The sequence below is a fragment of the Dermacentor variabilis genome, chromosome 3 (assembly GCF_050947875.1).
Source record: "Dermacentor variabilis isolate Ectoservices chromosome 3, ASM5094787v1, whole genome shotgun sequence".
Lineage (NCBI taxonomy): Eukaryota > Metazoa > Arthropoda > Arachnida > Ixodida > Ixodidae > Dermacentor > Dermacentor variabilis.
The window spans coordinates 107,821,986-107,837,098 of record NC_134570.1 but is presented as its reverse complement, the minus strand read 5'-3'; the positions used below and the strand labels follow the sequence as shown (position 1 = coordinate 107,837,098).

General features: G+C 46.2%; 1 protein-coding gene across 1 annotated transcript in view; it reads right to left on the bottom strand.

Annotated features, from left to right (window-relative positions):
• Nucleotides 1-6,343: 6,343 nt before the first annotated feature.
• LOC142576151 (uncharacterized) overlaps nucleotides 6,344-15,113 on the bottom strand; it is a 52,911-nt gene continuing 44,141 nt past the window's right edge. Inside the window, exon 2 of the mRNA XM_075686114.1 lies at nucleotides 6,344-6,528. Within this exon, the coding sequence (XP_075542229.1) occupies nucleotides 6,389-6,528 (140 nt within the window). The 3' untranslated portion in view covers nucleotides 6,344-6,388. The remainder of the gene's footprint in view (nucleotides 6,529-15,113) is intronic.

The following is a 15,113-nucleotide window of genomic DNA, read 5'->3' as shown; positions in this document are numbered from 1 at the left end:
CCCCCCCTTAAGGTATCTTTATGTACAAAATACATATTAATGTACAGTGCGTTGCATAAATATACCAACCAGTGTTATTACTTTTGGAGTTTGGTGTTGTACCACCCTGCTTCAATTATTTCTTACTGAAAAATTAAAAAAACAATTTGCCTTTCTTGCTATCCTGATTATGCTGTAATACAGCACTGCATGAAACGCATTTTACTTTTTGCGGCTATAGAGTTGAACTCGGGTAGTTACATATCGTGCTCTTTCCTTTGGTATAGTCAATCAGTTATTTGATTGAGTGAACCAACGAATCCACATTCACTGCAACCTATAACATCATATGTGCCTTTCACTGACTCCCTTCAAGCAGCATGGGAGTCATCCATTTCATGCGTCATTCCTGACTTCGTTTTGTGACTACCCTTGGAAAAAAAGGTAGTCAGCGACTGAAAAAAGAGAGTCGAGGTAGTCGTGACCCTCTTTTGACTCTCTTTTTTTTAAGAGTGTATGATAAAACGGTGACCGCTTTCGCATAGCCCTTACAGGTTATTTAACAGAACGTTCCGTGTGGGGATGCCGCCTTGCACAATAATAGCGACTCCTGCAGATAGAGGGCTGGAGCGTTCGCGGTCTTTTCGTAGGGCAGTAAAACCTTCAATGAAATGTGTATTTTTGGGGCCGAAGTTTGTTTCTTAAAGGCAAAATGCTACTGGCGGTAACGTATTCACTATATCTTTGACGTCGCCTAGATTGTGGATCAGGCATCTGCAATTCCAATGAATGATGAAAGTCATTTTAATGGAACTGAAAATATTTACTCATGGTTGAGCTTAGGTTGTCGGTGAAATGTATTAAAAAGTTGATAACTCTCATCGAGGGCGGTAACCATTGAGGTTGACTCTCCTTTTTTGACGCAGTTACAAGAAGTTTGTCCTTCTTGGCACGCTCCAGGGAGCGCGGATACTTCGGCGTCGATGACGCCCGCGGGTTTTCTGGTCGACCTTCATCGCCTTCTCCGAGGCGCTGGACGATCGAGAGCCAGGTGTCCGGACGCGCGTTTCGAGCCGCGGAGTTCGATTCAACTTTGGGCCCCGTGACACTGCGGTCTGGCGGCGGCGTCTTCGATGATGATGTAGTAGCACCAGTGGCGTAGCTAGGTCGTCTGGCACCCGGGGCCCATAGGTCTTCTATCACCCCCTCCCCGGGTGTAGCCGGCGGAAAGAGGGGTGTCTTCAGACATATATGACACCCCCCCCCCCGCTCACTGGCCCCTTGCACCCGGGGCCCACGGCCCCCCGGCCCCCCCTGTTGCTACGCCACTGAGTAGCACTGGCTGCTGCCGCCAAGGGGGCGGATGGAGGTTCCACAGGAATATCGCGCGCGGACCCTGTAGACTCCGGACACCCGTGTGGCGCTGCCCCCTGCCGCGCCGCACTGGCGCAGCTTACTTGAGGTAAGTGCCCTAGCCTTTTCCTCGCTTCACAATATGAGGCCTTTTCTTTTGCGGTGATTGCGATTATTTCTTTTCCTCTATTCCCGCAAGGGCAGCTCCGTGAGTAAGCTGGATGGTCTCCCTTGCAGTTGACACATTGTGCAGGAGCATTGCAGTTATCACAAGAACGGTCATTTGCCCAACACATCGCGCATGTTTCTTTGCCTCTGCATGATTGTGATGTATGCCCGAGCCTATGGCACTTGAAGCACCGCCTCGGGTTCGGTATGTGTGGTCTCATGTTAATTTTCAAATATTCATCGTCAAGTGAACTTGGCACAGTACTGGTACCAAGTGTGAGAATTAAAAAAATTAATTATGGGGTTTTACGTGCCAAAACCCCTTTCTGATTATGAGGCACGCCGTAGTGGGGGACTCCGGAAATTTCGACCAGCTGGGGTTCTTTAACGCGCACCTAAAATCTAAGTACACGGGTGTTTTCGCCCCCATCGAAATGCGGTCGCCGTGGCCGGGATTCGATCCCGTGACCTCGTGCTCAGCAGCCTAACACCGTAGCCACTGAGCAACCACGGCGGTTGTGTGAGAATCACGTGTATCGCGGTGATTACTTGGTCCTTTCGCCGGAGCTTTATTCTTTGTACATTAATTACGTTTTGATCTTGGAATCCTTCGAGGAGCGTTTCGTCACTGAGGTTCAGGAAGACTTTTTCTGATGTAAAGTCCCTGCTTGTGCTGGGTGAGCGATGTGAAGAGATTGTCGCTTTAATGTCACCGATACTGGTGAGCTCAGCGAGCTTTTCCAGTTGATCTTTCTTGGTCAGTTCGAGGAGGAGGTCTCCGCTTGCCATCTTTGAGGCTTTGTAGTCAGTTCCAATCGCGTTTGCTAGACATTTAGAAGTTAGGAATGTTGACAGTTTTCTTATGTTTGTGTTGCCTTCACTGTGAAGAACATAGTACTTTGTAAATGTGCCTTCCTTCGGTTTCAAAAAGAACTGGAACGTTACTTCGGCGCGACCTCTCTTCAGAGACCGATCTGAAAGTAGGGGGAACGGTTCTGCCATAACATAGTTTCAAAATTCGGCGGCGGTGGTGGCCACCCAGGGGACACTACAGATTCTGAGCAACCTGCAGACACTATGCAGCTATACATCGCCACTATAGCCTAATGTAAATACTTAGGACTGAATATATTACACACGGTTAACTCTTGCCGCCCGGAAATTCGCAAGTAAGAATGAGTGAGCAGAAGACAGGAAAAACTGAAGGTGAGAGGAAAGAAAAAGATTGAAGAGGGGGATAGAAAAAAGCGACTGTCGATTTCCTCCAGGTGGGTCAGTCTGGAGTTGCCGTCTATACGAAGCATAGGCTAAAGAGGTGTGTTTTGCCTCTGCCGGGGGGCCTTAAAGGCCCGAACACCCGGCACCAGCCCAACCCCCAGGATCCCCCTTTCCCCAGACATGGCTCAGCCATGCACGGCTACACGTGGGAGGGCCCGACCCTCGTGTGCTCGGGCGCCTGGTGGCGCAACGCACCAAACGCCTGCTGACGCAGACACCGCTGCGAGGTGGGGACATTTAAATCCGGATCACAACACATGGGTGTTGCATTAAGGGATGTTAATTAAGGCCTGCAAATGACTACACATATGTGTCCGCATTTATAAAAGAAGTCAGGTTGGAAAAGCTCGCAAGGACAAGTACATGTGAGCCAAACATAATGCGTAATGATAGAAAAAGCGATCGGCTAATGGCACAGCTATTAAGAACGAAAAGTTTTGTGCAACCATCCACTAGCCTTGATATTATAGAGTATATTGTAGAGAAGCAAGCGCACTGGACATCTAAAGAAACGTCGAATCACGTAGTGGAGCTGAAATTTGATTGAGTTGGTGCTGGTTCATTCTCGAAACAGCGTGAAAAGAACGTTCAGTACTACTGTCAGCGCTGTAATGGCGGTACCGCCTTCATGACGAAACAACAACAACAACAACAACAACAACAACAACAACAACAACAATGATGGCAATTTCGCCCAGCGTGTCAAGCTGTGAACGCGGTGACCCGCGCACGTACCTTTCTTTCTGCTCCAAGGAACTGCAAATTTTAAACCATAGTCGAACAGCCTTCTTCTATAACTAATGTTTTTCTTTAGAATCCCTTTAAACGCATGGCACGCACCATTGTTGCCCGAGACATGCACGGAAACCTCCCCCATATTCCCCCACACCAGAGTACAGTCGCCGAAGTTGGACGCCGGAGCTGGATAAGCGCGTTCGTAAAACAAACACGGCACTCACCCACCGGGAATCGTGAGACCCCTCCCTCGACAAACGCAAGGAACCCGCACGCGTTGTTCGGGGAAGTGGGCGCTATACATCAAGCGTCCGTGTCTAAACACCCCCACCACCGCCACCACCACCAGCCTGCCCGCCTGCCGAGGAGCAAGTAAGCTACTTGCGCTCGCGCGTATGCGTATACAGCGAGCGTATACCGCGTAGCGCCCGCCCACCCAGGCCTCCCGCATAAGATACGGGAGAAGCAGCTTCTAGACTCTCCCCAGCATAGACAAAGGACAGGCTCTGTTTGGCGCAACCAAAACCTTCATTGGGCGCAACTGGCCTCCCCCCAGTGCCTCTCCAGCCTCTTTACGTCCAGCGACGGACGCCTTTTGTTTGGGACGCAAAGAAAAAAAAAAGAGAAGTAGCGCTTCGCTTCTTCCGCGCGGGCTGCAGTTTGCAAAAGAAGCTTCCTCCGTCGTGCCACACGCGGTTCAAATTAATCCTTTCAACGCCCATCAGGGCCAGTAACTTTGTTCTCGAGAAATCAAGGAAACAAACAAAACGAAAGAGAAGGAAACAGAAAAGTTAACGGAGCGCTCGCGTCTAGAGTTCGCTTCTTCGCGAGGAAGCGTTGCGCGTATGAGAGGTCCTCGTTGGCTCCCAGGGGTTGCATCATGGGGGCCCGTTACAACGGGCCCTTCATTCGCTGTGATATATTCCCAGTGTATGACTGTTTTGATGGCCGGTGAAGTGTAACGATGCGGCCGCGATGCGGGCGAAGGCTTATCGGCATGTGTAACGGCATCGTCATCGAGCCATCTGCTCCCTTTGGGCTGTGACACAACGCACGCCCTGCTTCTTTCATTCGTTCATCTATTTTTTTTTTCTGCTTCGTCGAACAACGAATTTCTAAGCGTTGTCTTTCGTAGCCGGCGTGTGTCAGGCCGCTTACAGTAGTGTATAACCCATCTACCTCTACGGCTGTGGTTAAGTGGCTTTCGCATTATGCTGCTCAGAACGACGTCCCGGGTTCGATTCCCGACCGCCACCGCCGCATTCCGATTGGGACGGAATGCCAGAACGCTCGTGTGTACTTAGATTTAGGTACACCTGAAAGAACCCCAAGTGTTCTAAATTTAATCCGGAGCCTTTCAACACCACGTCGCTCGTGGCTTCAGTTGTTGCTCTGGGACGTACAAAGCACATAAACTGAATCAAGCTATAGCTGCCCTCATTCTTTCTTGAAGAAGTACGCGGCATCGAACGAGCTTACACACAGTGCGGCAGAGATGTCTGAGCACGTGAGAGGCCATTCCAAATCGCAATTGAATGCGGAAAAAAGGGAAACCTAAAACAATCAATCGATGCATTCAAAGGAACAATGTTAAGACGATGACTTCTTCTGGTGGGCCGAGAAGGGTTAGTGAAAGCAATAGGTGCATTGACATAAGTTTTCCCATGAGCAATTTTTATGTAGCAGAAAAACACGGTCACAAGTACGTCTATGGGCCAGAGGCTTTAGTAGCAGCTTACTAGCATGTGATGTCTGTGAGAAATGGCGGTCATAACGATTAGATATAAACCTTATGGCCTTTTTCTGAATAGACTCAAGCATTACGTTACGGGATTTGAGACATTTAATGTGGTTATCAATTGTATTTTAGCTTACTTGAAAAGCTTGTAAGTAAGAACAAAGGAAATGTGACAATATCTGGCGCACTATGGCAATGACAAGTCCACTTGTCGAAACGTTGGCTCCCGCTTTTACCTTGTTCTCGCTTTGCTCATCGTCTTGAATTTCCATCTTTTGACTATCCTATGTTTTCTATGGCAAGGACATTAATTCAACAAACAAGAAGCACGTCAGCAGATGCACATAGACCTGTTGTGCTCATTGAAGGAGCGAATAAGCTCATTACCATACAGTAGCATACGCCGTTTTTAAATGGATACAGGTAGGTGACATTGCCCAAATAATCAGATTTGCCTAAATTTGCAGAGAAAATTCGTAGGCTGGTCAAGAGGGAGCTTTAGCTCGGGTGCTCCTATCTTAATACATGTAAAAGGAAAATTCGTTTTTCTCTGCAACCACTGCACCAAACATGACGAGGTCTGTTGCATTTAAAATAAAAACTTAAAATCTAGTGACTGTTGGTTCGAGACTGGGCGCTGATATGATCTCGACCGGGTGAGGTGGGTCTTCACGCAAGAATCAGGAAACGACGACGAAGCCGGCCATCGTGATGATAAAAAAAAGTAGAAAAGATTCTATTCACTTCAGTAATACATGGCTGTGACTCTCATCAGAGTCTCGAGCGGTTCTTATTAACACAGGGGCCAGGACGGCCTTAAATAACCCCTGGCGGTCTTGTGATCGTCGACGTCTTCTTGGGGAGCCTGCGGAAATATTAGTGCTTTCGTCAGGTACTGTCGTCGACGACGTCCTGCCCTTCGGTTTGTTTTCTCTTCGTCCATCCCTTTGCGTCAGCTCGCGGAATAAAGGGGATGACGCTGTTTCGGAGAAGAGGGAAATTATGTCGACAAGGGGACGCCCGCTTGAACGCTGCTCACTTGACAAGTCGATGTTCTGGCTTACCGTATAACAGCCTTTTCTGGGACGAGGCAAATCATCTTGTCATGAGAACGCACGCCTGAATTTCTCTCACACTTTACAGGTCGATCATAACAGCCCGTCCGCCGTCACAGGAGGTCTCGAAGGGGTTGCAGTATCCAAGCACCTCGAAGAGACCGGTACACCTCGTGCCTCTGCTTCGTTTCGCCGATGGTTCCAAGAGCTGCCAGGTGGCTTCTGGAAAAAACCACGCCAATCCTAAAGCACAACAAACAAAGAGTACCCAACTAATCACGAGAACTGCCAAGTTCACACGTTCTTCACATAAAACCCCATCAGACTCGTACCTGCAGCCCTCATTCGAGATGCATGAAAACTAACAAAGGAGAAACCAGACGTCAGTGCGTACTTCGACCAACATACTGCCTAACGTTTTTGTGTTTCCTTTGTTCGAGAAAGCCATGGTTGTTGAGAGATTGAGAACGTTTTGAAACCCAGTAATAATAGCCTTAATCATACATTCAAAGCAGACAAACAACACTCCTTCGAAGAAGTTAAAGAAAGAAAAGGGGACCTTCACAACAAATAATGCGAAGAAATTCTTGAGCATAACGCGAAACCTTGGAAAAATAAAAATAATAGTTCTCAATACTAACAAAAGAAAAATAAATGCATCGCACTCTTTTTACAAACAAGAAACTTATGGATGTGCCTAATTATACCATTATAACCTTTTAAGACAAAGCTTTAGCTCTGGACCAACTATACGACGCGGCCTATTCAAATACCTGTAAAATGCAAAAACGGTTTTTCCGACATAACCGCCGGAACCGATTTTAATGGAAGTTGTTGCATTTGAGAGAGAAAGTAAAATTATAGTGACTGTTCGAAGCGGATTTTCGATTTGAGGCCCAAATTTTATCGAAAAAATTTTCAAAAAATTGAAAGTTCGAAAATATAGATGGACGAAGTTTATAAATTAATAGCACTGCATCCAGAATATATATCACGCTCCTCTAAACGGCATCCATTAGATCATTTAAAGCGGACAAACTTGATATGTCAATTTATATCTTACATGAATTTGTTGCGTTGTGTACAAGGGTTCTGCAAAAGCTGTATTTCCATATTACTGAATCTTTTTCACATTCATGTATAACGTACAAATTTTGTCCGCTTTAGATGTACTATCAGATGCGATTCACAGAATTATGATATCATATTTCCTTGCTGAGTTAGAAAATTGTAAACTTGATAGTTTCGTTTTCTGAAAAATTTCAATGTTTGCCAATTTTCAATAAAAATTGACGATGTAAACCGAAAATTCGAAACAAACAGCCACTAGATTTTAAGGTTTTCTTTTAAATGCAACAAACCTCGGCAAATTTGGTGCAGTAGTTGCCGAGAAAAACAAATTCTCCTTTTACATGCATTTAGATAGGAGCAACTATCTCATGGGAACCATTAAGGAGTGCGCAATAGAAGTCGGTGGTAACTCCGTTAGACAGGAAACCAGTAAGCTATCGCAGGAGACGAAAGATCTGATCAAGAAACGCCAATGTATGAAAGCCTCTAACCCTACAGCTAGAATAGAACTGGCAGAACTTTCTAAGTTAATCAACAAGCGTAAGACAGCGGACATCAGGAACTATAGTATGGATAGAATTGAACAGGCTCTCAGGAACGGAGGAAGCCTAAAAACAGTGAAGAAGAAACTAGGAATAGGCAAGAATCAGATGTGTGCGTTAAGAGACAAAGCCGGCAATATCGTTACTAATATGGATGAGATAGTTCAAGTGGCTGAGGAGTTCTATAGAGATTTATACAGTACCAGTGGCACCCACGACGATAGTGGAAGAGAGAATAGCCTAGAGGAATTCGAAATCCCACAGGTAACGCCAGAAGAAGTAAAGAAAGCCTTAGGAGCTATGCAAAGGGGGAAGGCAGCTGGGGAGGATCAGGTAACAGCAGATTTGTTGAAGGATGGTGGTCAGATTGTTCTAGAGAAACTGGCCACCCTGTATACGCAATGCCTCATAACCTCGAGCGTACCGGAATCTTGGAAGAACGCTAACATAATCCTAATCCATAAGAAAGGGGACGCCAAAGACTTGAAAAATTATAGACCGATCAGCTTACTGTCCGTTGCCTACAAAGTATTTACTAAGGTAATCGCAAATAGAATCAGGAACACCTTAGACTTCTGTCAACCAAAGGACCAGGCAGGATTCCGTAAAGGCTACTCAACAATAGACCATATTCACACTATCAATCAAGTGATAGAGAAATGTGCAGAATATAACCAACCGTTATATATAGCTTTCATTGATTACGAGAAAGCGTTTGATTCAGTCGAAACCTCAGCAGTCATGGAGGCATTACGGAATCAGGGTGTAGATGAGCCATATGTAAAGATACTGGAAGATATCTATAGCGGCTCCACAGCCACCGTAGTCCTCCACAAAGAAAGCAACAAAATCCCTATAAAGAAAGGCGTCAGACAGGGAGATACGATATCTCCAATGCTATTCACAGCATGTTTACAGGAGGTATTCAGAGGCCTGGAGTGGGAAGAATTGGGGATAAAAGTTGATGGAGAATACCTTAGCAATTTGCGATTCGCTGATGATATTGCCTTGCTTAGTAACTCAGGAGACCAATTGCAATGCATGCTCACTGACCTGGAGAGGCAAAGCAGAAGGGTGGGTCTGAAAATTAATCTGCAGAAAACTAAAGTAATGTTTAACAGGCTCGGAAGAGAACAGCAGTTTACGATAGGTAGCGAAGCACTGGAAGGGGTAAGGGACTACATCTACTTAGGGCAGGTAGTGACCACGGATCCGGATCATGAGACTGAAATAACCAGAAGAATAAGAATGGGCTGGGGTGCGTTTGGCAGGCATTCTCAAATCATGAACAGCAGGATGCCACTATCCCTCAAAAGGAAAGTGTATAACAGCTGTGTGTTACCAGTACTCACATATGGGGCAGAAACCTGGAGACTTACGAAAAGGGTTCTGCTGAAATTGAGGACGACGCAACGAGCTATGGAAAGAAGAATGATGGGTGTGACATTAAGGGATAAGAAAAGAGCAGATTGGGTGAGGCAACAAACGCGGGTAAACGACATCTTAGTTGAAATCAAGAAAAAGAAATGGGCATGGGCCGGACATGTAATGAGGAGGGAAGATAACCGATGGTCACTAAGGGTTACGGACTGGATTCCAAGGGAAGGGATGCGTAGCAGGGGGCGGCAGAAAGTTAGGTGGGCGGATGACATTAAGACGTTTGCAGGGACAACATGGCCACAATTAGTACATGACCGGGGTAGTTGGAGAAGTATGGGAGAGGCCTTTGCCCTGCAGTGGGCGTAACTAGGCTGATGATGATGATGATGATGATGACCCGAGCTAAAGCTTCCTCTTACTGCGCGCACTCGATCGGATAGCTATGTGAAAGCCTTCGGGTCTCACCAAAGGCAACAAAAGGCGCCAGGCACACGCTGCCTTTTGTCGTCGCCGGCCATATTGTGTTCCCGCGGCTTGCTTTTTCGTCCCCGAAAAGGAGGCCGCAAACGCGAGAAGAATTACCAGCCTCCTTTTTTCCCTCACTCCCGCGGCGCATTCTACTGCATTGGCACTCTGACTGGTCCTGTTCGTACAAGCATATCTCCGCCCGGTTGAACCTTTCAGCCGCACCCCTACTCGCAGAGACACGTTCGTATTTGTTGTTAGGTCACGCCTTCCTTTTCTCATCCGCCACAACGAGCCCTTTGAAGTTCTGCGTGATGGCCTGTTGTCTTACGGGCTGCGGTGCGGCGAGTTTCTCTATTCTTCGCTGAGCTGAATACTTGGCTCGCTTGATCTTGCGCTGTTGAACCAATTTTTGCCATACCAGACGGTCGCCTAATGCGCCTCTGAAGTTCCCAAGCGCTGGATTCCTACCCTGCTGGACCGCCCTGGCATTCTTCTCTCCTTGACGAATCCGGAAAGTCGCCCAAGTGCGGAGATACGAGGGCGTTTTTCAGCGTCTCCGTGATCTTTTTGGGGCTGTTTAAATTGGTCTCGTCTCCGTGGGGAACGTCCTCCGGGACAGTACTTGTTTCTACTTTCGCGACGTAATTGCTATCTTCTTCCGTCACGATTCCTTCTTTAACAACCTTCAGTAAGTCTAAAGAGCTTTCCGAATGTGTCAGTGCCAAATTAGTGTCTAATTCCTTTTCTAGCCCTTGCTGCGGTATTCTCACTGATGCGGATGCCTCCTCGCTAGCGCTTTTTTCACTGAATTCACTTGCTATGTGCTGTGCTCCTTGCGTGTTTCTGTCACGAGGCATATTTTTCGCTTCGTTGCCTTGGTTTATCTCCTCCGCGATCTCTAGAGCCTTGGAACGCATGAGAGCTTGAACTGTATGGTCACCAAAACTCAGGCCCTTTTTCTTCAACAGCATTTCCGAGTGGTTTTAAAATAAGTAGGGATAATGCTTCGACAGATTTGGCGATACTGCTGCTTCAATCAGTAATAGTCCAAACTGCCCTTCAATCTTCACGCTGGCAATGGGCAAGCAAACACTGTTCTTCTGTTCTTTTTGACCATCTGCCGGATCCACGCGTATTCCCCGGCAATATCCTCAGATTTCACAAACGCAGGGTGGACAACGTCCATTGTCGCAGCTGAGTCCCTAAGTACTTTACGCGGCCATTCCATTCACTACTAGGTCGCGAAGATAGGGTTCTAAGGGGGCCAAGTTGTCATCGCCGCCTTTCACGAAAGAAAGAAAAAACAATTCTAGGCATACGACAGCCGATCACAAGGTGTCCAGGCTCCTGGCAACGGAAACAGACGACCGGTTTTTTTAGCCTCAAACGCTTTTTATGTTTTCCTTTCGTTTTTTACTTCAGTGTTAATGTCTCCTGAATTATCGGGCTGCACGTCTTTTGTCCCACCTCCAGCCTTTTCGTGGTGAATGGGGCACCTGTTCTCCTCTTTACTGAATTTAGTGAATGGCCTGACACGCGTTTTTTCGGATTCGCGACGTGCTGCGAATTCATCTGCTAGCACTGCAGCACGTTCCAAGTCATTTTCGTCCAACCTATCTTGAATACACAGGCGCAAATGACCCATAGAACTGTTCCATGCCGATTAACTCAACAACCTTTTCGTGACAACCCAACGCATCTTCCCTTTTTAGCCATTCAAATAAATTGGCTTTCAACTCATAAGTGAAATCTTGAGAAGACTCGCCCGGCGTTCTAGCTGTCTCCCGAAAACGACGACGGAAAGCCTCCGCTGAGAGCTGATATTTCCTTAGCAACGCAGCTTTTACTTTCTGATAGTCGCCTGCGCCGTCTCTCGTTAACCTCGCAATTATTTCGGTCGCTTCTCTAGGAAGAACGGTGGGAATCTGTAGTGGGAAACTTTCTAGTACCAACCCATTTGTCTCGCAGGTTCCTTCAAAAGTAACGATAAACTATCCCATATCATCGTTTACCTTGTACGACGGCATGAGATCCATTATTTTTACTCCTGCTTTACCTGAACGTGTTTCGTGTATTGAGATGTTATTTACTGATTGTATGGCCAGATCTTGCTGCACGTCTAGTTCTTTTAGCTTTATTTCGTGAGCTCTCTGTCTTTCCTCTGCAGTTCTTCGTTCAGCTTTCTGAGCTCTTTGCCTTTCTTCTGCTTTCTCATCTCATTTCCTTGTCTCTTCCCGTGCTTCTGAAATTTCGTCCTCAAGAGCCCCGCACTTCTCAATCGCCTCAATAAGCTGCGGCTTTCTCGAACTTCGGCGGTTTTGATTAACACGGGGGCCAGGACGGCCTTAAAAACCCCTGGCGGTCTTGTGGTCGTCGACGTCTTCTTGGAGAGCCTGTGGAAGTATTAATGCTTTCGTCAGGCTCTGCCATTGAGCTCCTGACCTTCGCATTTTCTTCCCTTCGTCATTCCCTTGTATCAGCTCGGGGAATAAAAGGGGTGACGCTGTTTCGGAGACATGTGGACGCCCGCTTGCACGCTTCTCACACTTGACAGGTCGATCATACGGGGGCGAAGGCGGCCTTAATTACCCCTGGCCTTCTTGTGGTCATCGACGTCTTCTTGGGGAGCCTGGGGAAGTATTAGTGCTTTCGTCAGGTTCTGTCGTCGACGACCTCCTGCCCTTCGGTTTGTCTTCTCTTTGTCCATCCTTTTGTGTCAGCTCGGGGAATAATATGGATGACGCTGTTTCGGAGAAAGGGCAATTATGTTGACATGGGGACGCCAGCTTGAACGCTTCTCACACTTGAGAGGTCGATGTCCAGGCTTACCGTAACAGCCTTTTCTGGGACGAGGCAAATCGTCCTGTCATGGGAAGGTACGTCTGAATGTCTCTCACACTTGACAGGTCGATCATAGCAGCACCTACATTGTATATGGGGTGTACGACATTGACGAAAGAGCTGCCGCTGAGGACGCACGCTTTCAAGCTTCAAAAAAGCGCAGTGAAATCAAAGCACTCGCCATTGCAAATAGTAAGACAGGTTGCACTTTTCATCAGCAGACGACTTCCTACATGAAAGGGGCGCAGACTCGGCACAAGAGTCCTACAGTTGTTCGCCACCTCCAAGCTGCGATGAAGCTTCGGAAACAAACATAGGTAAGCTTGCGCAAATTATTTTTCACATAAGTTATCAATTGAATGTCTATCTCTGTTAGTGCACAGTGTGCAAAACCTAAGTCTTCCTTTTTCTTTTGTAGAAGCGGAGGCTCCTGTGCAGACATACGTCACAATGCAAGGCGTACAGACACTTGAGACCGACAACCGAAGACTCCCTTCAGAGGTGTGGAAGTTGAAGAAGGGGAAAAATATTCGAGGAATTTCGGAGTCATCACTGCGCGAGGACAATGGGAAAGTAGCTTTTCTACGCTCCATGGGTTGCTCAACTTTTTTATGTTGTGGGCAGTATTTCAGCATGTCGAATATGTGGTGAAACACACGCCACAGAATGGGTCACCCCACTTTGAAGAGTTGGTTGTGTTTTAATTGAAGCTTAAGTTAAACTTGCCACCCAAGGACCTTGCACATAGGTTTGGTGTCTCGTAAGCGACAATAAGCAGGATTTTGATAAGTGGCTTGATGATGCATTCTGGAGACTTAAGTCTCTGATATCATGGCCTGCCATGATATCATGATATCATGATATCATGCTATCATGATAGCATGGTCTACGAGGACCATGCCACAGACATTCTTTGATTCCTTTGGGTCAAAGGTAGCAGTTACAGTCGAATGCATTGAAATTAGGATTGAAAGGCCATCGTACTTGCTCCCAAGAAGTGAAACATGGTCGAATTATAAGAACTGTAACACTGCAGAACTTTCTAATAGGCATATGCCGCCAGGGTTCCATATCATACTTTTCTGAAGGCTGGCGAGGCAGAGCCAGTGATAAACGCATCACGGAATGCTGTCACATCCTGGACAAATTGTCGCAAGCACACGTGATTCTGACTGATTGAGGATTTTTTACTGCTGATGCAGTGGGTCTTTATTGTGCTAAGCCGCATATACCTGCACTTACTAAGGGCCAGAAGCAGCTGACAGCTGTGGACGTTGAAAAAACGAGAAAGCTGGCCAACATCCGAATCCACGTGGAACAAGTGATTGGCCTTGTACGCAACAAGTATATCATAATGAAGGCTGTTCAGCCAATTGATAATGTTGCCTCCAAACCAAGAGATGAGCGCACGCCTCTTGATAAGATAGTACTTGTCTGCCGTGCACTTACAAACCTGTACCCATTAGTGGTTCTTGCGAACTCCAATGAGTGACTTTGGCTAGCCTCTTTAGAATCTAGAACTTCGTTTGAAAGACTGAAGCTTATTTTTCTTATTATTCCTGATCTTGTTAGCATAAACAAAAATGATTGCTTTGCATACAACCAAACCCCTATAGTAACTACAGACACAGCATGTACATTCTTCCTCCTTTTGTCTTTACCAAATGCTTTACATTTAGTTTTTTTTACTAGAGCTATCAATGAGTAGAACTGACTGCCGGATGCTATTGTGAAACTAACACCTTTAGGTGATTTCCTAAAAAAATAAAAGTATATGGGTTGCTTAAATTGGCACTTAATATCTGTTGAATTCATGCGTGTATGTCTGTAATGTAGGCACAAATCAACTTTTTTGCCATTGTTTGTGGAACTGTTCGGCAATGTAGGCACTACTCAATGTTTGTGCAAAAGTGCAATTCGGAAAACAATAATCTCTTTTATTTCACCTGCACCACTTGTAGTGCTTTTATTTCTGCATCCCGTCGAGAAATTTTGAGCTACACTTTCTCTTTTTTAACTGTATTCATCCCATTCCTGTAATGACTCTTTGTTGAGTTGACAGTATCAATGATTAAATAAACAACCTTGTTATAGTGAAATTGTAGGGATGTAAAAAATGTATTCTCTACCTTCATAGGCATGTGTAGGGCTTCCTATTAGAGGGGCCAAACATTTTTGCAGTGTTTTACTCCCATGTTCTCCAAAATATTTCGTGATACAGGTCTCGTCATTGAAAACATCGCGCAGTGTACCACTTACAATACCATAGGCCAATCATGTCCAGCAAACGAAAAAGAAATGATAAGTTCATCAACATTGATCTAAACTGTTTATGAGACCAAAACACCACACAGAAGCCGCGAAACAAGCTGATCTGCAAAACTCTGCCATGTTGACAGGGCATTTAAATTATAACATCTCTGCTGATGCCTGAAAGATAGATTCCTAAGTCAGCACAAAAGAGAATACAAATTTACAGCACACAGTACTTTGTTGTAAAAAAAC